This window comes from Labrus mixtus, chromosome 7, assembly GCF_963584025.1.
Source record: "Labrus mixtus chromosome 7, fLabMix1.1, whole genome shotgun sequence".
Classification (NCBI taxonomy): Eukaryota; Metazoa; Chordata; class Actinopteri; order Labriformes; family Labridae; genus Labrus; species Labrus mixtus.
The window spans coordinates 896,744-919,370 of record NC_083618.1 but is presented as its reverse complement, the minus strand read 5'-3'; the positions used below and the strand labels follow the sequence as shown (position 1 = coordinate 919,370).

Below are 22,627 nucleotides of genomic sequence, written 5' to 3'. Positions count from 1 at the left end.
TATTTATACATTATTGTATGCATTCTCCCAACATTTATTTATTTATACTTTAGTCATTTTTTGTCCCTCATAGTTTTAAAGAGTTATTGGACAAAACAAAACCAGGGGCTGCACTACCTTTTTTTAACGAAAAATCAAACCAATCCTGCTCTGTCAGAAACAATCTCAACTGGTGAAAAAGTGAGCATGGAGGCCAGAGTACTTCTCTCTTAAAGAGGGCCGAGTAAGTTTAAGTTATGTTGTAATGAGAGCTCTATAAAAAGTTAGACCGGTAACTTAGTTTCTGATATTTTATAGAATCTTTGCTTATCACATTTATTTATTGTTGAGTAATCTTGGTAATTTATTTTATTGCAAATGAATAAATACTTGGATTTCAAATAAATACATTTATAAAAAGAGTATGTATGTTTGCTGATGCAATGCAACACAGAAACATAACACATTAAATGAGGGTTTAATTTGTTTCAGATTGTTTGGTATGCAGTTTTAAAATTTTAGACAAAGTCAGGTAAAGTGATAGTTGAACTAATCAAACTGTTTATCAATGCTTTTAATTTCTTTAACCATCCATCTTGTTTACGGTCTAAATCCTGAACTTTTGAACAGAGATAACAACATTATCCATACTCAACCTTTTAGTATGTATGCCGGTTTGTTTAATCCACATAACTTTATTCTTCAGACATAATAAACACTGACAATACCAGTCTTTATAGTGTCTAGCAATCACTACACCACAGCCCCAATAAACCAGCTCAGATTGATGATTTATTACAACACCTACATCACTTCTGATGTGCATCTTTACACAAGTCAGGTCATCTAAGCTGGCAGGAGAAGAATGGCTCTTGAGACTCTGTATTGAGAAACTGTTCTTTCATAATAAAAGAAGAATTATTACATTCGATTTAACAAACCGTCCTTTGTGCTGCAGACACCATGAATCATTTGCATCACAGCAGAAGGATGCTACACACCAGATTGAAACCTTAGTCCATATCAACTGTTACAGGGAGCCCAATTTCAATATCCCTCGACTCTGAGTTTTGCAGTTCTCTGCGAATCTCTGCGGAGATCTGAGGGTGTGTTTGTATCTTGAGAAGCTCGAGCAGTGATGTTTTCTGTTCGGAGGCCAGGTCAGCCTTGTAGCGCTGAGCCATGGTGAGTAAACTCTGATGCCACAGCACAGGAAGTACACGTTTTTCACTGCGGAAGGACAGGAAGTGAGCCACCAAGGCATCCAGGACACGGAAAGGCAGGGCGTATTTCTTGTCGAGCATTAGACGAAGGAAAATGCTGTTGGCGCCGTTGTACTCCATCTCTGCCAACTTCAGCATTGCAGCACTGAAAGATGAGAGAGATTGTGCATGTTATACAACCATTGATGTTATGCAACCTCGACCTTACTGGAAGGTGCCAATACCAGACAATATACGGCTTTCAAGGTCAACAGGCTGAATCCTACACCGGTTGACAAGAGGCTGACGTGTGTCAGTGAAAGGAAACCTCACCTGGAGTGGAGCACAGGGATCGAGCACTTTGTGAGGATGCTTCCGATGATGATGGCTTCCCTGAGAGTACACGTCCCAGATTCACACAGAGGAATCAGTATACCTATAGAGGGGCACAAAACAGTTAGGAACCACCTACAGCCTGAAAGGGTTCACAAGTAATGCAAAAGAGGTCATTATAAAACTGACACTTCAATTCTAGAAATGTTTATTGAAGTTTTCTCTTTTTTTGATCTTTTGGGGACATTTCTGGGCATCAACCTTCAGAGAGTGGGCTTGTATCTGCCAGCAAATAACAGCGCACAGAGTGAGAATAAAAGATGTATTGAGCAGTTTCCAGATATTAAACAAGCATCCAAGACAGAGCCATTGGTATCATTGAGACAGGGGATCAACAAATCCTACTTATTCTGCCTTTAAATCAGAATTGACTAATACAGAGCACAAGTGTTTGCTGTTTTTTCAGATACCCCTGTATTATTATTATTATTATTTGTCAATTAGGATAGTGGATCTTTTAGAAAAATCTGTATAATGCAGTCATCCTTATGCCCAGGATTCTACTACTAAATCAGGAAGTGGTTATTATTTTACTTCAAAATGAAACTCATTTTAATTTTCCTGCTTTCAGATAAGTAAACCACTCCAATAACAAACTTGACTGGTGCAAACCAACAGATACTCTGGTTACAGTAAGATTATCTGATTCAAAAGAACAGGTACTTTATTGAATTTACAGTAAATTTGGTTCATTTACTGACAAAGAAATTTGGAATTTTTTTGTCTTTTATTCAGGAAAAAAAACATTGGCTACAACTTCTGACATTTACAATGAACATTATATCACACTGAATAGTGTGTATTCCTGGCCTATTTGTGTGTATCGTGTTCAATAACAGAGTGGAAAAACTAAAATTCATATCTAGGATTGATAAAATACTTAATTAAAATTCTGTCATATGCTTAGTTTGCTCTGATGGTAGTCAGTGTTATTGACACATCATAATAGAAAATAAATAATATAAACACATTATTTCAACATGGATGTCAATGAAAGACATAAAGGGGCCTCATCACTTTATCAATTTCATTAATCAAATATTTAACTTCAATAGTTGAAAAACTCATCATTCAGTGTGTGAGACAGTAGTGTGTATGTGTGAGCAACACTGCCACCTGGTGGTGTTGTCTCATACTGGTTATTGAGAAATTCAAAATCATAGGACGTTTAGGGGAAGTAGTCTCATTAAGACATGATCTTTTTTAAACACATCAGCTTCTACAGCATCACACAGGAGGCTTGTTGTTAATGTAGAATTTAAACTGGTAGGGGCGCCGTTTGCCTAGTGGTCTGGCATCCCATCTAAAGAAGCTATTGTCCTTGGGGTGGGTGACCCAGGTTCAAATCCGACCTGTGGCTCCTTTCCTACATGTTATTACGCACTCTCCCTAATATCTGAATCTGTTCGCTGTCCTGTCTCTCTAATAAAGGCCCAAAAATAAATCTTTAAAAGGGGAACAATAAGTTATTAAAGTTTCACTAGCTTCATGATCACACCTAGAGTCCCCAGTGAGCGAGCATGTTTTCATTAATATGATTCATTTCTCAGAGTACAGATGTGAATCTTGACACCTTTGAATCGAATCTTTACATCCCTACTCCTGAGGCATGTACTTTCAAGTGAGTGATCCTCAACCTCTTAACAAGGTCAATAAAATGCATCTTGCTTAACTAGATAAAAGCCATCATGCTAAGCAGTCACATGACCTGTATGATCAACCAAAAGTTTCCTGATCTAACATGAAAGGAACATTGTTAGCTGCAGATCACCAACATGGTGAAGCATGGACACATGTCTTACACTGGTACTGGCATTGTATAAAGGAAGAACAAGCTATAGTATGACCAATCATAAGGTTTAGTTAATGTGATACTTTGAGGAGTAATATGTAACTCTGACCTTAAAACCACCAACCTTCTCTCGTCAAAACTCTCTACTAATATTTTTATGTTTTCAATGTTTGTGTGTAATTTTCAATTGGGTACATTTTATTTGTGATAGTAAATATTCTTACTTTGTTATTTTTACTGTATTGTATTTTAACTTTGTTTAATCTCTTAAGGTGAGGGTTTGAGATAAGCCCTCATGGGTTTCTACCTCACCTGCACACATGTTTAATTTTTTATTAGTTTTAATTTTCTGTTTGACTCCTCTTTCAAAAAATGTGCAAATAAACTAAACTATGTCAGTCTTCATGTTTATATTGTACGTAGGGTGTAATGAAGTTAAAACACAGAGCCAAATTATCATCAAATTAATTGAAATTAAATGATGGGATGTGTTCACTGCAGGTGTCTAATAAGACTCAAAAATACCTGCAACCCATTGGCTAATAATCAGAATTACGCCAACTCCACAGTAATATATCTGATAACTGCTCATCACCACAACACACCAACTGTTGCTAAACAAGACGGCACAGAAAGTCAGGGCCCGAGCTTGAATCCAGTGTAAGTCCTGGACTCAAGTACAACAACACTGCTGAAGTCCAGTATGTTTCACAATACAGCTCTTCTCACTCTTACACCATTGTAAAGAATATTTAGATGATGTCTTTCTGTCTCACCTTTAAACCACGCTCCCGGCTTGAACAAAGCCTTCTTTAGAGCACTGTAGAGGTGAAAGTTGAGGCGCTTGTACTCAGCAATATCATCCCGCACTCGAGGCAGCAGTACCAAGTTGTAGAACCGCTGGGCCATTCGTTCTTTCAGATTGGAAGAGAAGATCCTACGAAACAAGCAAACAAAAAACATCTTATTGGAGTACCTACAGTAGCCTTGATAACTATCTCAGTTTAAAGCTGTTTCCCAACAGCCTGGGGACTCACCTGGTTGCTTGGTACATGGCGGCTGCAGTCCAGGTCTCAGGCTCAGTCAGATAGAGAACCTGCTCCCAGTTTGAAAGTGCTGGGACTATTTTAAAAGCCTTTGGCAATTTACCGCTGCGATATCTCGACAGAACCTGCAGAAAAGACAGCAACTATTGAAGATTTCTTTTGGAGATATTCACATTTCAAATCAGGTTCTAAAATGATACTTAACACTGAACCGATTAATATTGGTGCCCTTTGTATCATTCAGACCGAAGTGTTACCCCTTTAAAAAAATATATATAAAAAATTGAAAATATCAATATTAACAGAAACATAAAAATTCAAAAGTCACCTTAGCAACACCTTTGTACACCTCTACTACCCTTGGGTCCAGCTGGGGCATAGGACACCCTGACACTTCCGACATGACTGTCCCCACCTCTGTCTGCTTCTCCGTGATCTTCTCCATTATAATATCAGCTAAGGTCCGTCTACAAAAGGACAAGAAGAGGAAAAACAACTGAGCATTTTATGTAGAATTTGAGCTTGTACTTGGTGCAGAGATTAAACGTGTCTGACATTTCAGTTTTCTATGTGTAAACACAGAGTGAAGATCGTGTCTCATCTTGCCTCATTGGAGGGTTTTTGTTCATGAACGTCTCCATCGCTTTTTCATCATCAGGGTCGACGACAACTTCGGTGTCACACTCAACACCACCGGCACCGGATGCTCCCAGCATGGGCCACTCCTCATCTGAGTCTGCATCCTGAGCATCAGACCCTGAAGTTTGAATACAAGGTAAAGGTGGTCAATTGTGTGTCTAAAAATGTTGTATGAATAATTTTACATATACGACATATAAATGTTAAGAGATTGTCTGATGTGTCAAGGTTGTTCCTTTACGACGGAGGATTAGGGCTGCATTAAAATTATTATTATTTTTTTTTAATTTCAAGATTAAAGTCGGAAATTTACGAGAATAATCTTGTAAATTAACGAGTTCGAGACCAGCCTGCACAAGAATTATTAAAGTAGAACTCTTGAAGTCTTCTCCTCTGCAGACAGCTTCCTCCAAGTCAGTGTGGTTCTTTCTTCAGTTTCTTGCAGTATCATTTCAGGGTGTTGATATTTTATGACAATGTGAAGATGATGATGTGCCAAAAGCACGTGTAGTTTCATATCTGCATAAGTAAAGCTCCAACACAACTATTTGTGTCTGTTATCTGTCTGCCTTGTTAAAGTGTCTCATGTGCAGAGACAGTTTGTGTCCTGTTCATCATTTTACAGATAAACAAGGTCTTACAAGTTGAAGTGAAAACTTCTCTCTCTACTGTTTTTACCGACTACACAAGGAAGTAGCCTATTTCCTTATTCGTGAAACCTTTAGGACAAGATGCTCCATGTTTGTCATTTGACAACAGGATGCTGCTGCTGCTCTTCTGATATAGACTAAAACAACGACTTTATTCTTTAAAGACTTTAAGACTTCTACTTTCATCATTATCGCGCAGGCTGGTCTCGAACTCGTCAATTTACGAGATTAAACTCGATTTAAAATTAAAATAAAAATTCTTTAACGTGGCCCTAATCCTCCGTCGTAGTTCCTTGGCTCAAACATAACTTTTGTGTAAAACATCAAAGTGTCATTTACTAGTAGTAATAACTAATATTAAACAGTTCAAACAAATGACTCACACTATTTGCTTTTATGGACACCTACAACAAAGTATTATATACTGTGACAGTCACACCAAATTCTATTTAAATTGTTTGGGGTTTTTTTTGTTATGGAAAACTGAGAGAAGTATCATTGCTGTGGTTGCAGTGCACATACATACCTCCAACATTACCAAGAACTGTGACTGGTGTTTTCTTCTTCTCTGGTGCCAGGCCATATTCCGTCTGAAGCTCCTCTTGTTGAATTCTGGCCTGTTGTAAGATCTTCCGGGAAAGACGCTCGTCTACGTACGTGTCTTCGTTCAATGCCCGGCTGTCCCTGCTCTTCACACGGTCTCTAGCTCGCACCGTGTCCGCCTGTAGGATCTGGTCAGCCAGAGCTACCGACCCTCCGCTCTTCTCTCCTCCTCCACCTTTACACTTTTTCACTTTGGGCATTGCAGAGACCTTCTCTTCACAGCAGCAGTTCTTCAGTGTCGCTTTTACTGAGTTTATTACACGTACTGTAAACTATAGTTTATCTAGAGTTTTTCTCCTGGGCCGTCTCTGCTGTAAACAGTCATTTACTCAACACGTGCAGGCGTCCATGTCAAGGGGAAGTGACGTAATATGACGTAGGGCCGCAACTACTTTCTTTAAAACCAGAAACATTTTTAACTGCCATCGTTGCTAAACTATGTTTTTTTTAATACATCATAAATGCCCTTCATCGTGATCTTTTCCTTATGCTATTTATGTCTATACAATCTAAGAAACCATTTTTAATATTTTCCGGAAGAAGACTTCTGACTCGGAAGTAGTCGACCAAAAGCGAACAAAACAATTGGACGCTAAGCATCGATGGGTGTCACTTGGTAAGTTTATAATTGGTTTCTCAAGGTTTATTTTAAAACTTAACATTATTTTATTCAGTTCCTTAATTCACGTTCAGCCATATATTCACCACGTACTCGTTTTTGTTTCCATGCAAGTCTTTACCGCTTAGTTTCATTTACTCGATGCGCTGCATAGGAGGGAGCAGTTTTTATTACTGTCAATATAACATATATCTCCAACACATTACAATGCGTTCTCTAGTATGGTCTTTGTTGTCCTGCAGTGTGTGCCAGGTGCCTGTGGCAGAGGGGAAGAGTGTGCAGCAGACAGTGGACATCCTCCATAAGAAGCTGGAACAGCTGGCTGCTGTGAAGCAGGGCAGCTTCTGTGTAGACTGTGAGACCTACCATGCAACAGGAAATGTCAGCGGTAACATTTCATTCTTTACTTTTGATTTCAGCATTTTATTCATCAATAGGGCTCTAAGAACAATAAAGGATGGGGTATATTTTCGTACAGTTGCATCTCTCTCAGCCTCACCATACTTCTTTTCAGAGTAGCACTCCTAACTGTTTTGGGACATGTAAGGTGTACCAGAACAGTTGGGACCCCTTACATGGACTTTATAGGATCAAATCCCTATTTTGTAGTAACTTATTGTTGAAAGTTGAGTGAGTTGCCTGGTTCCCCTACAGCATTCAAAGTGTCACCTTGTGGGAGAGTTGTAAGCACTCAAAATTAGTCTTGGTCTCATGACCAGTCTCGAAACCACTATTTGAAATCTTGGAATCTGAAGCATTTTTAATCTGTCTTGTCTTGGTCTCAGACTGAGTGGACCCTCCATTTTAAATCAAGACCACCACTGATAGGCAAATTTTCCTCTTCATTACTGAAATTAGAAGGAAAACTGCCCTTTCTGAGAGACAGATAACTTCAATTCATTCATAATTATATGTTTGTCTCCCAGGAAAGGCCGCAACCTTCCTTGTGTTTTACGGTCTAAGTGAGTGACACACACAAAATGATGATTTTTCGTTCATATGGCCTTGTCTTGGTCTCGCCCTGTCTCGATCCCTAAATGTCTCGGTCTGGTCTCGGTCTCTGGGCGCTCTTGTCTCGGCTATGTCTTGGTTTCGGTTAGTGTGGTCTTGATACAACACTACCTTGTGGCTTTTAAAAGTACTACAAAATACAGGGTTATATCATTCAAGTTAGTAGATAAAAGCTATCAAAATGTTCATTTGGTTTGATTGACATACACTTGAATTGGAAATTATGCATGTGTATGTATTTCGGCCTATGTTTGTGTAGTATGTTAACTAGACAGAGTGTAAAAACGAATTTCCCCTCGCGGGATCAATAAAGTATAATTTTTTATTATTATTGTTATTATACACTAGAATTGGAAATCCCAGGTAAGTGTTTTAAACTGTTGTTTATGACTAGCCTTTCCTTGAATGTTTGAAGCCGGGCATACAATGTACAATTTCAGCCCGATTAAGTGCTGTGCAACCAATTTCAGATAGTTTTCTAGCATTTTTTTTAAATCTTGGTTGTGAGAGCTGAGTGAAGAGCTAATTCCCTGAGGGCTTTTGTCCTGATTTTCTGCCTGCACAAACTGGCGGCTAGCGTCTGAAAGCACCATGGCAACATCAGTCTGGCGTGTTTGATGCTCCTAATTTGTTATGAGAAACATATGTGAAAAATATGTGTACAATAAGAGACAAGAAAACATATTTATATTTCCATTTCATTGTACAGTGTTCCCCTTTGTTATTTTTTTTGTATTATATCTTTGCTTTAATACAGTTTATAGCTTCTGTACAGTTTATTTTAAATCACTTAGCTGTTACTACAACTTATTTATTTTATTTTTTTATTTGTACTTTTCTACTCTTTTTTTTCTTATACTGCTATTCTATTTTATATATCATTTTAACTTTTTTGTAGAAGCTGACTCAGGGAGAAACGCACAAAAAATCCAATGTACCTGTACTGTCCTGTACCTGAGCAAATGGCAATAAACATCTATTCTATTCTATTCTGGCTAATTAGAATTATTAAATAATATTTATTTTTGTTATTGTATTTTTTAATGGAAGACCTTATCCTGTGTGCAACCACTTACTACACGGACTACGGCTTACTCAAAATCTAATGGTTCTGTCTTTAAAAATATACAATAGAACAAAATACTATTTGTAGAATTTTTTTTTTTTTAAACTTCCAAATGATGCATCACTTGAGTGAATAAACATATTCACTTGACACCTGTGATAATCAGTCTTGTGTTTCTATTCCAGGTCAGCCCACCAAGCTCCTGTACGTGATGCACAACTCTGAAACTCCCCTGAGCTGCATGGCTCTGTTCGAAGGTGGACCCTGTGTGATAGCTGATGCAAACTTCGATGTTCTGATGGTGAAACTAAAGAGTCACTTCCAAAACGCCAAGGGGCACAAGGTGGAGTGTCGTGGTTCTAGATATCGCTACTGTGACTTCCTGATTAAAGTTGGTACGGTGACGATGAGCTCCAGTGCCAGAGGGATATCAGTAGAGGTAAGCAGTGAAATGAATAATATCAACAGCTCCCACATCTATCAGGCTCATGAACAAATTATCTATTTCGTATTTATTTTTAACACCATTCATTTAACCGCTTATAACAATTATTTAAGACCTATTTATCATGTTTTTAATAGAGCCACTTGTATGTGTGTGTTTCTGTTGTTGTTTTTGTGTCTAGCTGTATGCGCACTGATGCTCTTTTACACAAATGAAGTTCCTAACGGATAAATAAAGTTATTTGAATTTGAAAAGTGCTTTAACTCTGTGTATTCCCTCAGGTGGAGTACTGTCCCTGCGTGGTTCCTGGGGACTGCTGGAATTTAATAAGGGAGTTCATGGCATCCTTCCTTGGCTCCAGTGTCCCTGAACTGCCATCTGTGTTCGCTGCCAAACCTGAAGGGCTCTTTGCACCAGCAGACTGTGTTGACACCATGACACAGTACCTGGAGCTGTTCAATAAGCTGCGCAAAATGCAAATCCAAGGAAGTAATGTGCGTTGACTTGTTTGTAGCAATTAAGTAATCTATTTTTTTTTACGTTTGTGTTGATGTTGTAATAAATGTTTTCTCCATGGAGCAGCATGGGAACAGAATTCCAGTCATTTTTGAAAGCTTTTTTTCTATTTGTATTTCTGGTAACTTACATTAAAGAGATCAACTGGAGTAGCTGGAATGTGTTTTTCCTCTCAGTTAAATAATATTTAACTAAGTGCATTCTCCTTTTTGTGGTTGTTGAAACACTTTCTAGAGTTAATGCAGAGCACATATTTGAGGTGAATTTGCACTACTCCATAGTTTTCTCTTGGTTTTTCTTATTAGATTCCTAGCAATGGGTGGTGGTACTGGTGGCTAATGGTAAATCAGATTATACAGTTTTGAACTAGAGGATCCACGAGGATGTCCCTGTTCCTTTGTGCAGAGACCCGAGGACGTCAGTTCCCTCGTGATTGATAAAGTAGAGGGTTTTAAAAGTTTGAGCTTTCGGTTTCTGGACTCAGCAATAAAAAATGAGTGACAAAAATCAGGTCTTTGTTCAATCTTAGTTGATTGAAGCCACACCAGTATTCAGCAGGAACAATACCACAAAAGATGTTTGTACTTATCTAAGAAGGAAAAGAACACATGTTAACAATATAAGGATGGTCTGGTTCATTCAGTGTTCCCAGTAAACATGACAACAGCTTAATGGAATTAAGTCAGCCATACCTCAATGTATTATTTACAGCTGTGGTTTTCCAATATGTCTGTAAGTCTTCAGTAAGAAAAAGGATGACAAGGAAGCCATTAGGAAGCCAATTTTGCCACATCTGTGTTAACACTCCTGACAGGTCTTAGAAGGAGTGCCATCAGTAGCCCCAATTTATACATCAATAAATAATAGTTGTAGAACTTTACGTTGAACTGGGTTTATTTTAAAGTCAGTGATACCTCCACTGAAGAAAGTTATCAGAATTCTTGTTTATCGGGACAAAGTTTGAAAGGATTTGCAGACAAGAAGGTACAGGAAAGTACTTCCATACTGAATCATTGGACTGACATTTTCCAAAATGTGTTTCAACTTCACAAAGTTATCAGCAAGAGGTATTCAAATATGTCACTTCAAAAACTACAAAACAGAAAATGGAGGGAAGGGTGGTTGGAAATCTCCATTCTCAGTGCATGGTTGTACAGAAAGCAGCCTTTTGCTGGATAAGCACTGTGGTTAATACCCTGTGTTCAATTGAATAGAATAGAATTACTTTATTGATCCCAAACTGGGAAATTGTGGCGTTACAGCAGCAGGTTATCCAAACACACAATATGAGCAAAAAACACAATATAATATTAAATACAAAGTAAATAAGCACTAAAAATATCAAAACTAAGAATGTGAGTATATACAAGCAGGATTTAACTAAGCATTACTAGTCTTAAATAGGAAGATTACATATGGAAGATTAAATGTAAATGTGCAAAAACAGAGTTGCAAATGGACAGTATTGACATAAGTTAAAGTGCATGAGTGTAGACATATTATAAGCAGAAACTATACAATATAATGGCGAGTAGACAGACAAATGAAGTGAACATGAGTGCAGGGATAATTTGTAAATTTAACATGTACATCAAATCAAAATCATGCCTCAAGTCTTGATTTTTAAGTCCCTGCCACATGGTAGCTTCTACACCGGATTCAGTTTAAATACTGTGCTTAAAACCTTCATCCCCCAAATGCATTTCATGAGATTACCACTAACCAGCTGACGCCGGGCAGACACGGGGCTTTCTGGGACACCGGGGTCAGGCGCTTAGGGGGCAGACGTCCTGTTCTCCCGGCTTGCAGTTTAGCCTCGGTTGGTTATTGTTCCATGTGGCTCGGTGGGTGTACGGACGGACGGTCCACCGTGCTGCCTGTTGTTCAGCCAATCCGCCAATGAGAGCCCGGCTGCCGCTCAGTCCCGGTCCAATGAGAGCGGCAGGGTCTGGACTCGGATCGGGAGCTGGGTTGTTCAATCTGTGATGAGGACAACAACTAGCTCTGATGGTAACGTTACCCAGCTCTTCCATTATCAGATGTTACAGATCAGGCCCGGGGTTAATGTGCACACACCGGCTTTCTTTGAGGAAAGTCACCGGGGAGTGTTTTAATGGTTAACCCCGCAGCTCGGTCATTAGTTAGTGTTAGCGACACAACAACAGCCGCTATGTTAACTTCGATTGTCCTCAGCAAAACGCGTTAGCCTCGTAGCTAAAGCTAGCTACGGTGGCAAGCTGTTAACATTAATGTTAGCTTACTGGTGCAAAGCAAGTCATATGTGTTGAACAAAATGTGTCGGTGTCAGAATGCTAAGCTGCGCTAACCCTGAGCGGAGCTGCTGTAGCTAGCTGTTAGCCGTGTTAGCTAACTTAGTGGTGGGCTGCCTCACACCAACAAAGTTGTTGGATGTTCCTGCAGAGTGGCTGTCCTTTGTTCTGACTGAACATGGTGTTGATGGGGTAGCTTAGCATTGCGTTTAGAACCAGCCAGTGTGATCTAGACAGCAGGGTTTTAGACACGTACTAACAAAGATTGGATTTAACATTTGTTTGAAATGTTTGCTCAATATTACGGCAACGATTTGTCAATGCAACTTACAACAAACCAGTTGCAGCGATTTGCAAGTAAAATGTGTTCATCCTTTCGTTTGCATTTTTAGTTTTGAAAAGTAGTTGTGGGTTTAAACAGAGCAAGGGGAAAGGAGCATAGCACAGATCATGAATGAACCACAGGCTTCTCCTTCATCTCACATTTCTGCCTGCAGACTTTTAGCACTTTAAGACTTTTTAACTATGTCTTCAGCACCTTGCATTATGTTTCATTGAGATGGCACCGTTTGACCTTACCAGCCCATCATTACTGATGTATTGCATTTTGTTTTTAATCTAGATTAATATCCAATTAAGTGTACCATTTATTTTGTATAGCCCTGTACTGTATACAGTGTCTCAATGGGCATTACAGAACTACAATACCCAAGCCTTCTAAAAGTGGAGGGGGGAAATAAAAGAAGAGGTATTGTATGATGAGTGTTTGCCTTGAGACTCCTCCTGATCAATTGGCTTTGACACATATCGTATATTATGCTTTCCTTATCCAAGTCAAAAGGAGGTTTGGAGTGCTCTCGGTCTCACTTGACTTCATTTGTCCCTCAGAGTTCCTGTTGGTGCCGATGGTGACATTAGACGTGGGTGATGCAGCTGGATCCTGCTGTTGAGTGTGCTTTGGGATCATGATGTATTATCACAAACCTGATCAAGCAAACTACCTTTGCAGTAAGTAAAAACATGTAATTTCTCTGACAAGATCTGTTGTCTGATTTAAAAAAGGGCATTTGTTATATTGTACACTATACAATTAATGCAAATAGTGTTTCCCGTCTTTTTTAATGGTTTGACCTTACCCTCGGTTTTTTCCATTTAAATGTCCCATCAGAATGAGTTCCTGCTTGCTTACAGGACGTGTGTCCTATCACTGAGGCCACATGTGTATCTGGAGAGATGGATCGTTGTAAACACGTGGGACGCCTTCGTCTGGGCCAGGACCATTCTATCCTCAATCCACAAAAATGGCACTGTGTCGACTGCAGCACCACCGATTCAGTTTGGGCCTGCCTCAAGTGCTCCCATGTGGCCTGTGGTCGTTTCATGGAGGAGCACTCGCTGAAACACTTTGAGGAGTCGCACCACCCTCTGGCTATGGAAGTGCGTGAACTAGATGTCTTCTGTTTCGCCTGTGGAGACTATGTACTCAATGACAATGTGGAGGGTGACCTCAAACTCCTCAGAGGGGCACTCTCAACTGTCCGCAGCCCGGGTAGACGCTCACTACGCTCCTCCGTTGGGGGGGAATGCACCCCGTGGGTGGGGGAAGGTGGGCCACAGCCTGCCATGCAGCTGGCTCTCCGTCACAGGAGGAAAGCACTTCTCGGGAAGATGCTCCAGGTGTGGATCAGCAAACATCAGGAGCTGCAGAACCAGCGTAAGGAGAAACTTGAGGAAGCCAGAAGACGGAAAAAAGAGGTAAAGAGGAGACTCATGGAAGAGCTCGGCAATGTTCCACCCAGAAAGAGCGCTCGGCTTCTTACTCAGGCTCCACGCTCAACCATCACACTCATTCCTCGCAAATTTCGCGACCCTCCAGAACGCCTACCTCCTTCTCCTCCCAAGAAGCCTTCCCTCCTCCCCCTGTCCCGTAAGGCTCCTCAGAATGGCAGAGCTGCTAAACTGAGGAGATACTACTCCGCACACACGGTAACTCGCCGGAGACTCGCTCCAGGTGTTACCGGTCTGCGCAACTTGGGAAACACGTGCTACATGAACTCAATATTGCAAGTGCTTAGCCACCTGCAGAAATTCAGGGAGTGTTTTCTCACTTTGGACCTGTGTGAGACTGAGGAGTTACTGGCCAAGACCAACCACTCCCAGCAGGGAATAACGGGTGGTGTAGTGAACAGTGGGAACACATCACTGGCAGGATGCCCTCTTGGACGCATGGGGAAGGCAGGCAGTTGGAACTTACCCCCCAAAAAAGAAAGTGACCCTCCTCCCACACAGGCTGCAGAGTTGGTCCAGCCAAAGGAGCCCCGTTGCTCCACCCGCCAGCAGATGTCTCTGTGCCATGAATTACACACACTTTTCAGGGTCATGTGGTCAGGCCGCTGGTCTTTAGTGTCCCCCTTCGCCATGCTGCACTCCGTGTGGAACCTCATCCCGGCCTTTCGCGGCTACGACCAGCAGGACGCCCAGGAGTTCTTGTGTGAACTGCTGGACAAGGTGCAGCAGGAGCTGGACACAGAGGGGTCCAAGCGGAGGATAGTTATCCCCATCACAAAGAGGAAACTTTCCAAGCAGGTGCTAAAGGTTCTGAACACCATCTTTCATGGGCAGCTACTCAGCCAGGTAAGACGGTCAACACAGCTGATACACGCTGAAAGAATAGTGTATAGTGAGATCACCTGGTGGGAACAAATGATCCGATTATGCCGTGTTTAACAGACAGAACTTGGCAGTACTTAACGTGAATTGATAATGCGTCATTTTGATAAGGAATGTTAATATGACGATAGAAACCTGGCTGCCTTAAGTGATCCGTTCTGGCTTATTCTATCACCACAGACATGTCTTTTCCAAACCTGCCTTTATATTTAAACATTGATAGATTGTCCTTCTAATATTTTAAAGAGTACACAGCTCCTTTTTTATTAATCTGGTGTAATGTTATACCAAAATGTAGGCCTTTTTAAATTATCACTATGAACAGACTTTAATTCTGCAGCCTTCTGTACTCATGTCATTTCATTTACATATTCCACAGGTATCTAGCACTGAATGGATACTGATTATTCATTCTCCTTCCCTATATGACAATATTCAATCTATTCAATATTTAATTGCATTTGATTTGTACATAATTAAATACTTTCTCTTACACAGAATGTTGTTTTATATTTGTGTAAGGGCTGGGAATTAAAACAATTGCATTTCATCATAAAATCAAAATTGATAGTAACAATGAAAACTTTGGGGACATTTTTTACACAGTCAAGCTACAGTTTTGAGGTGACTTCCCAGACAGTAAAACATTTTTTTGTTGATCGACATTTTCAAGACGCATTTCAGTTACTTGAATAATCTCAGTCATCAGATTTGAAAGGTGAGCTAAAAGAAGCTGCAGCTTGGGTCGTCAAAGAGTCCAGATCATAGACTGTATACAGTATGGACAGCTGACTGCTTATTGGCTGAAGCGTAGGCCATAAACCCAGCTCCCTCATTTTAACAGATGAGACATCGGTGAAACTACAAAATTAAAATGCACATCACATTTTTCTCAAACCTGGTCTCTTCATTATAGTTATTTGTTGTGTTCAAGTCATCTTCTTTTCTGAGATATATCTTTTAAATTAGGTATTTAATTCTATTAAAAAAAGGTATGAAATTCCTTGACTGATAGCTCAGTCGGCAAGCAAAGCTCCTGTGGTGCTGGTGAAGCACTAGCAGAGTAGAGCAGAAGATGTACAGCAGACATACATTATCTGTATTAAGTGAATTATATGAAACACAAATCCTTAAGCGGCTAGCAGCATTCAGTCAAACATCTTTGTTTTTCTTTTTATCCATATTGGTCTAAAAGTGTCAATCTAAAAAAGGTTACTGTTCATAACTGAGGTATACACTTTGATGTTGTTTTGATAGCTTGTATAGTTAGTACTAGCTTTGTTACCACAATGACATAAGATTTTATTTATAATTAATTTATTTATTCATCACAGTGGATCTCTCTCTCTCTTTCTGCTGATGTGATGCTGCGCTCTCTTGGTTTTGCTGCAACTTGATAACAAGCCTACCTGTTGTGAAAATGGAGTTGTCAAGTGCAAGTTTTGTTGTGTTACACAGAACCCCCAAACACTCAGTTTAAAAAAAGAAGCTGTTTGCAAATCTATGCACAGTTTGCACACAAACCTCGAGTTTGTGGGGACGGTTTCCTAAACTGTGCACACAAACTTACAGTCTGTGAGCAGGAGCTGGAACTGTCTCGGGGCACACTCACACTAGGCCCAGTTGTCCCATACCGAAGCACACCTCTTCCAAGCGTGCCAGGGCCAAGGAAGTGTACCGTGCTTGAGCCCAGATTCCCCTTGCTTGCTTCTTCACCTGTGTCTCTTGTGTTTTTTAGGTTACGTGTCTGTCCTGTAAGCACAAGTCGAACACCGTCGAGCCATTCTGGGATTTGTCTTTGGAGTTTCCAGAGCGATACCACAGTATAGACAAAAGCTCAGGCTCCACAGCTTACCAACGCAGCTGCACCCTCACCGAGATGCTGTCCAAGTTTACAGAGATGGAGGCTCTTGAAGGCAGAATCTATGCCTGCAACCACTGCAACAGTGCGTACAGTTTTTTATTCATCCCTTTCAGAAAAAGACACTTCAATTTTTTTGATCTGTTATAAATCACCCTGGACAGCTTGAGTTGAGTTGAAATATGATTCTATCTTTTTTTTTAATACTTTGAGACCAATAAAAAAAAAACACCTTCTGTGACATTTGGCTTTGCTGCGTTCCACATATTTGTACTAATGTAGTTCCATATGAAAAGGACATCGGGTCTTTCGGAACAGAAAAAAAATCTTTAAAAAATGTCTGAATGGCTTAACTGAACAAATCAACAAAAGAGGCTTTAAGGTGCATGTTGAAATTGAAAAGGATTTATTTTAAATCTGACATGAAGGTGTTTTTGAGGTAAAACAATCTGAATGTGCTTTGCCTGAGAGGCTGCCCCTCTAGTACTGGGCCAACACTTGTCCTCTCTAAGTGACTACGCAGAGAGTGAGGACACTTCATTATTGGGGTTGGGATTTAAGCCCACTATTGTCAGCCTCCAGAGGAATGTCCTGGCAGCCTTTCTTTTTTTAGACAGACCAATAGATGTTTATCTGATAGTAAAGCCTTTACACAACACAGTGTTGCTTCTGCATTTAACAAAACCTCACAAAACAGTGATATGCCTTTGATAGACGTGGGAGAATAACGTTATATCTTATTGTTCCCTGGTTTGACAGAAAGAAGACGGAAATCCTCCCACAAACCCTTAGCTCTATCAGAGGCGCGTAAACAGCTTCTGATCTACCGTTTACCTCAGGTTTTACGGCTGCACCTCAAACGCTTCAGGCAAGTTCCTTTACAGTCTTACTTTCACTTTTCATTGAAAAACTTCAAATTGTATAACAAATTCAGTAGTTTTTTTAAAAACCTAAATAAAATCCAAGTACAAGAGTGCTTGTTTTTATCTGGGTGCATGTGACGCCTAAATGTCTCTGTTGTATGACAGATGGTCTGGGCGGAACCATAGGGAGAAAATCGGCGTACATGTGGCCTTCGACCAAGTTCTGAACATCAAACCATACTGCTGCACGGGCTCAGGTCACTCTGTCCACAGAGGAGGCTACACCTACGATCTATCTGCTGTAGTTATGCATCATGGGAAAGGCTTCGGCTCAGGGCACTACACCGCATACTGCTATAACACAGAAGGAGGTGAGGAAGAGAGCAAACTTCATGTAGGTCAACATATGATTCTCCTGCTGCATATTTAACCTTTCCCCCCCCCCCCCCCCCTTCAGGTTTCTGGGTCCACTGTAACGACTCTGACATGAAGGTTTGCAGTGTGGAGGAAGTGTGTAACACTCAGGCCTATATTCTCTTCTACACCCAGAGGTCGGCCTAGGTACCTCTCACTGTGATGTCCACCTGTATGCGGCAGCCGATAGCTGCATTTATGAAAATGTTCTCTGATGTTTTCCCAGAAGTCATAGAAATAATCACTTCAGTAAAGACTTCCTAAAAAAGATGGAAAAGAGGGCAGTAGAACAGCCTCGATTATGAGGCAAGGTGAGAATTTGAGCAGACGATGGTATACTTAATGTATTGTTGCCAAGGACAAATTGGTGATTTGAACTAAAGTATTCTGCTGAACATCTTTTAGATTTTATTTTTATTTTTAAACACAAAAACCATTTCATTAATGAGGCCACAGGCCCCTCAGCCTTTGGTACCAGCATATTGGTTAACAGCCTGAAGACTTAGGGAGCAGGTCTTTCTCTCTCCTGCTTATCATCGAGTTGTGTGTCCGTGTTTTCTTCGTTTTTAAAACCAGGCTCATGTCTGTTGAGTCTGGAACTAACCAGGGCCTCTCCTGAGACAGCATTTTGTTTCAAACATTTGAAGGCAACACAGATTTTGGATTTTTAACTGTAATTCAGCACATTCGATGCCAATGCTCACTACATATGATAAAAAGTACCATAAAAGTCTGTGTATAAGAAGCACTTTAAAAAATGATTTTAAAACTAAAAAGTAGGCTTTTATACCAGTGCAACCAATATGCTGTATATTTATTGGTTGGTTAAACCAGTTTGAAGTGCTGAGTCATAAACCGTCATGACCACAAGTGCAGCTGCCATCAACACACCTGAATGCAACCTTACATGATTGAACATTCATACCAATTTATTGTGTGTTGCAAGCTGCAGCTTCACTACACAAATCTCACTGGGATACATCGGGACACCGACCATGCTGGGGGCTTTTCACAGCGTTTCTCCTTTCATTAGGTCATAGACATGCATTGAATGATAAGGTGGTATGCTGTTGAGTAAACCTTTTGAAGTGCTGGTTTGATTGGAAAGACTCATCAATTCAAAACAAAAAATTACCAGCAAAGATGGGTAGTACGACTCTATTTGGCCAATTGCTTGAGTGGAGTGGGTTTCATACTAATCTGTTATTGTTTTCTTAGGCCGAAAGCTTAACTACCTTATCGGTAGGTAGCCGGATTGCAAACACCACATGAGGAAAATAGATGGGTGCTAAAAAGAGCAGAACAGCTACAGAGAAACTGCACATTTTGAACTTCACTGAACACCAATTGAAATTGCCACGCAGGAAGACCATTTCCCTTCCCTCTTTCCACTGGGAGTCCACCAAAAACAGACTGTGTCTTGTAGATGGGTGCAACTTATATTCCAGATTTTATGGTACGTCATTAACACCATTGTGTAGTTTAAAGAGGTCATATTATGCCCTTTTTTGGGTTCATATATTTAATCTATGTACCTACTAAAGTATGTTCACAATAGATAAAGTTATAAAAAAGTGTCTGTTTTCATGTACTGCCGCTCCATGCACCGGCTCACTTCTGACTCTCTAAGGCTCTGAAGTGCCCACGTTCAGAGTCCCACGTGTCTGATCTGATTGGTCGGCCTGTCGGCTCTGTCGTAGTTGGTCAGTCGCTCAGCACGGTTTTCGGAAATGTCCCGCCCCTTTTACCATATTAGGAATGCAGCCACTGGCTCCATCCGAGGGGAGCATAAACATTAGCACGTTAGCACTACTGTGATACTGCAGACTACGTCATATCATGGGTGTGCTACAGAAGTTAACGGGCGTGCAACATGAACTGCTGGGCTTGCCACAACGAGCCAATGGGCTTAGATCAGTGATATCACACTGACAAGACGTCACACTGGCAAATTTTTCCCGAGGGGGGCTAGAACCGAGCGTTACATGCAGCTAATGCTACAGCTAACAGGAGGACGTAGGTTTCCGCAGACTTTGAATTTTTGCAAATAGATGTGCCTAAACATGCACAGGATACTTGGAAAACACATTAAGGGCATATAAAACCAGAAAAAGCATAACATGGGACCTTTTAACTTGAATTCCCCAAATTCACACAGTTGCCATTTCCCTCTGACAACACACTCAGGGTTTGGATGTCCAAACACCTCACAGTGTCTCTAGGTTGTACGTTTTAAAATGTAACATTTCACCATGTCCTGATGCAGCATGGTCTGGACGGACATCGCCCATATTTGAGACTCCATTAACATTGAACGAAATGCTAGATTTTATTACCATAGTGGAGAAATGGCTCAATCATGCTAGCATTACCTTTTGATAATGTTGAACCTATAGGACAGGCCCAAATGCCTTACTTATAATAACAAGTATGATTTTTAATGATTTCATCAACACTTTTCCTTGTAGCTAATGGGTTATCAAATGTGTTAATTTCACAAAGTGAAGTCTTGTTTTGACTTCCCCTTTCATACCATATCATATAATACAGAATAAAAAAGGGGCAGTAGAATTCAGCCTACTCTTAGCAAACAATCATGTAAGCTAGTTTGTGGCTGAATGCTAAAATAAGCTCATACACAGTAGCTTATGGGTCATAAAAATGGCCTGATATACATCCTTGTTATTCTGATTTCTCATCTTTCCTCCTTATGGTACACGGGAGTATATCATATTCAGAATTTGAGCTTCCCATCATGAGCTTGGTGTTAGAGGAAAATGGCTACTATGTGAATCTTGTCATTGGGATGAATGAAGACACTGTGTTGGCACCTTTTTAACCTTTTCGGGTTTTTTTAAATGTCACTTGGGGAAACATTTGTATGTCTCCCTCTCCTCAAATGTAATGCTCTGACAAGATACTGTGTCCTCCGCTCTCAGTGAACAAGAATAGTTTTTCATTTTTTAGTTTGTTTTTTAGGCACTGTATGTTTCACTTTCATTAAAAGAAGAGGCAAAACGTTGGATGGAAAGCTGCACTTTTGAGGAGGGGCTATTACGGTTGGTCCTATATTTGGGATTGTTTTATTTTATTAGTTCCTGTATCTTCTTTAACTGGCAGCTCCCCCTGTGGTTAAACTAGTCTGAGAGGGTCGAATACACTGCTGCACCTGTGTGTTACCTGCAGGAGATGGAAAAAAGAAAAAGGACAGAATGGGCAGACGGCCATACTGAGGAATGTGTTCTTAGGAAAGTAGGGGTACCCATTTTGAGTTGAGCACCTGAAAGCAATATATTGAACATCTTGCATCTTGACAGGAATTTAAGATAAAATCAGGAATTCTTCTGCTTGTTATACAATGTTTTTTTTTTCTACTCTGCCGTTTCTATTAAGGTCTTTAGAATTTGCTAGGTAATCAAGTAAAAAAAAAAAACTTGCGTTTGATACGAGTCAAATGCAAAATAAACATTTGTGAACTCTATGTAAAAGTTGGAACAATCTAATGACGATGAATGTCTTACTTTTTAGCAGTACGGTGTGGTCATGCCACTGCCACTGATCCTCTTGAGTTCTGTCTTGTACTGTAAGAATACCTGTCATAAATGTTATGGTCATATGGGGTTTGCCTGACAGTAATTATTAAAAGACGAAGCAAATTTGAAGTCGTGTTTCTGATAATCATTTCACAGTGGTTGTTCCAAATCAAAGGTGGAGTAAGGAGGAATGCTTTAGAAATCATCCATCCATTTTGTCCTTCTTTATGAAGGGGCGATTCAGAGTGGCAGCTGGCTAAGCAAGTTAGCCCAGACATCCCTCTACTCAGCAACATTTTGTAGCTCATCCAGGGGGATTTTGAGATGGTCCCATGCCAGGTGGACATTACAATCCCCTCAGTTGTCACCACTTTACCCTGGAGTCTCCTCCAGGTTGGATATGCCCGGCAAACCTTCAAATGAAGTCATCCTAATCAAATGCCCAAACCACCTTAAATGTAATTTATAAAACAATGCTGTGAAAAGCAGCTCACCTCTGAACTGGATGTTTGAGGTCCTTAACCTGTCTCCCAGCCATTCTTGGTAGGAATCTAATTTCATCCACTTGCGTACCTAATCTCTTTAGTGTGGTCAGTACCCAGAGCTCCTTCACCACAGCTCTCCAGTACAATACCCTCGTTTGATGCTGACGCTGCTCCAAGTCGTCTGTCAGTCTTATGATTGGTTTTACCCTCACTTGTGATGAAGACCTTAGAGATTACATGAACTCCTTCACCAGGGGCAGTAACTCATTCCCAAACCAAAGGGAGCATTCCACCATCTTTGACTGGGAACCATGACCTCAGACTTTGTAGAAGCTGACCCTCATTCCATCTGATTTAAACTCTGTTCTAAACTGCTCCAGTAGCCTGGATTGGGACGGCTCATAAATCCAACGTAACTGCATCATTTGCAAAAGCTCACAGCATTTCTAAGGTCCACAACAACCCCCTTTTCCACCAGCTGCTGATTGAGTTCTTGTTCATGAGAATCACAAACAGAATTAGTGACATGGGACACCTTTGGCTGTGGCCAGCACTAGAAGGGAATGTATT

At 40.5% G+C, this 22,627-nt stretch overlaps 3 protein-coding genes across 4 annotated transcripts; 2 read left to right on the top strand and 1 right to left on the bottom strand.

Moving 5' to 3' along the window:
- Positions 1 to 535: 535 nt before the first annotated feature.
- Positions 536 to 6,650, bottom strand: bysl (bystin-like). The gene is made up of 7 exons (XM_061041958.1): positions 6,228 to 6,650; positions 5,019 to 5,169; positions 4,741 to 4,879; positions 4,404 to 4,537; positions 4,143 to 4,303; positions 1,515 to 1,617; positions 536 to 1,347 (listed from the first exon to the last, which is right to left on the bottom strand). Exons 1-7 carry the CDS (start codon positions 6,502 to 6,504, stop codon positions 993 to 995), a joined length of 1,320 nt encoding a protein of 439 aa, XP_060897941.1. The 5' UTR covers positions 6,505 to 6,650; the 3' UTR covers positions 536 to 992.
- Positions 6,651 to 6,761: 111 nt separating this feature from the next.
- On the top strand, positions 6,762 to 10,040 carry med20 (mediator complex subunit 20). Its single transcript, XM_061041954.1, has 4 exons — positions 6,762 to 6,920; positions 7,166 to 7,311; positions 9,186 to 9,439; positions 9,727 to 10,040. The coding sequence occupies exons 1-4, from the start codon at positions 6,907 to 6,909 to the stop codon at positions 9,946 to 9,948; spliced, it is 636 nt and encodes a 211-aa protein (XP_060897937.1). The 5' UTR covers positions 6,762 to 6,906; the 3' UTR covers positions 9,949 to 10,040.
- Positions 10,041 to 11,629: 1,589 nt separating this feature from the next.
- Positions 11,630 to 21,701, top strand: usp49 (ubiquitin specific peptidase 49). 2 transcript variants are annotated; one of them, XM_061041952.1, is made up of 7 exons: positions 11,630 to 11,971; positions 13,120 to 13,239; positions 13,400 to 14,865; positions 16,640 to 16,847; positions 17,522 to 17,630; positions 17,791 to 17,996; positions 18,083 to 21,701. In XM_061041952.1, exons 3-7 carry the CDS (start codon positions 13,465 to 13,467, stop codon positions 18,184 to 18,186), a joined length of 2,028 nt encoding a protein of 675 aa, XP_060897935.1. In that variant the 5' UTR covers positions 11,630 to 11,971; positions 13,120 to 13,239; positions 13,400 to 13,464; the 3' UTR covers positions 18,187 to 21,701. The 2 variants fall into 2 exon arrangements, with proteins under 2 accessions (XP_060897935.1, XP_060897936.1); XM_061041953.1 differs by lacking the exon at positions 11,630 to 11,971 and adding an exon at positions 11,982 to 12,979.
- Positions 21,702 to 22,627: the final 926 nt, after the last annotated feature.

Excerpts from the sequence above, each read along its gene's own strand:
- bysl (XM_061041958.1), bottom strand. The coding sequence starts at position 6,504 with ATGCCCAAAGTGAAAAAGTGTAAAGGTGGAGGAGGAGAGAAGAGCGGA. Across the intron at positions 4,304-4,403 it reads GCCATGTACCAAGCAACCAG|GATCTTCTCTTCCAATCTGA; the intron begins GTGAGTCCCCAG and ends CTTGTTTCGTAG. Across the intron at positions 1,618-4,142 it reads GCCGGGAGCGTGGTTTAAAG|GTATACTGATTCCTCTGTGT; the intron begins GTGAGACAGAAA and ends GCCCCTCTATAG.
- med20 (XM_061041954.1), top strand. Across the intron at positions 7,312-9,185 it reads TGCAACAGGAAATGTCAGCG|GTCAGCCCACCAAGCTCCTG; the intron begins GTAACATTTCAT and ends TTTCTATTCCAG. Across the intron at positions 9,440-9,726 it reads CCAGAGGGATATCAGTAGAG|GTGGAGTACTGTCCCTGCGT; the intron begins GTAAGCAGTGAA and ends GTATTCCCTCAG.
- usp49 (XM_061041952.1), top strand. The coding sequence starts at position 13,465 with ATGGATCGTTGTAAACACGTGGGACGCCTTCGTCTGGGCCAGGACCAT. Across the intron at positions 16,848-17,521 it reads TGCCTGCAACCACTGCAACA|AAAGAAGACGGAAATCCTCC; the intron begins GTGCGTACAGTT and ends CTGGTTTGACAG. Across the intron at positions 17,631-17,790 it reads CTGCACCTCAAACGCTTCAG|ATGGTCTGGGCGGAACCATA; the intron begins GCAAGTTCCTTT and ends GTTGTATGACAG.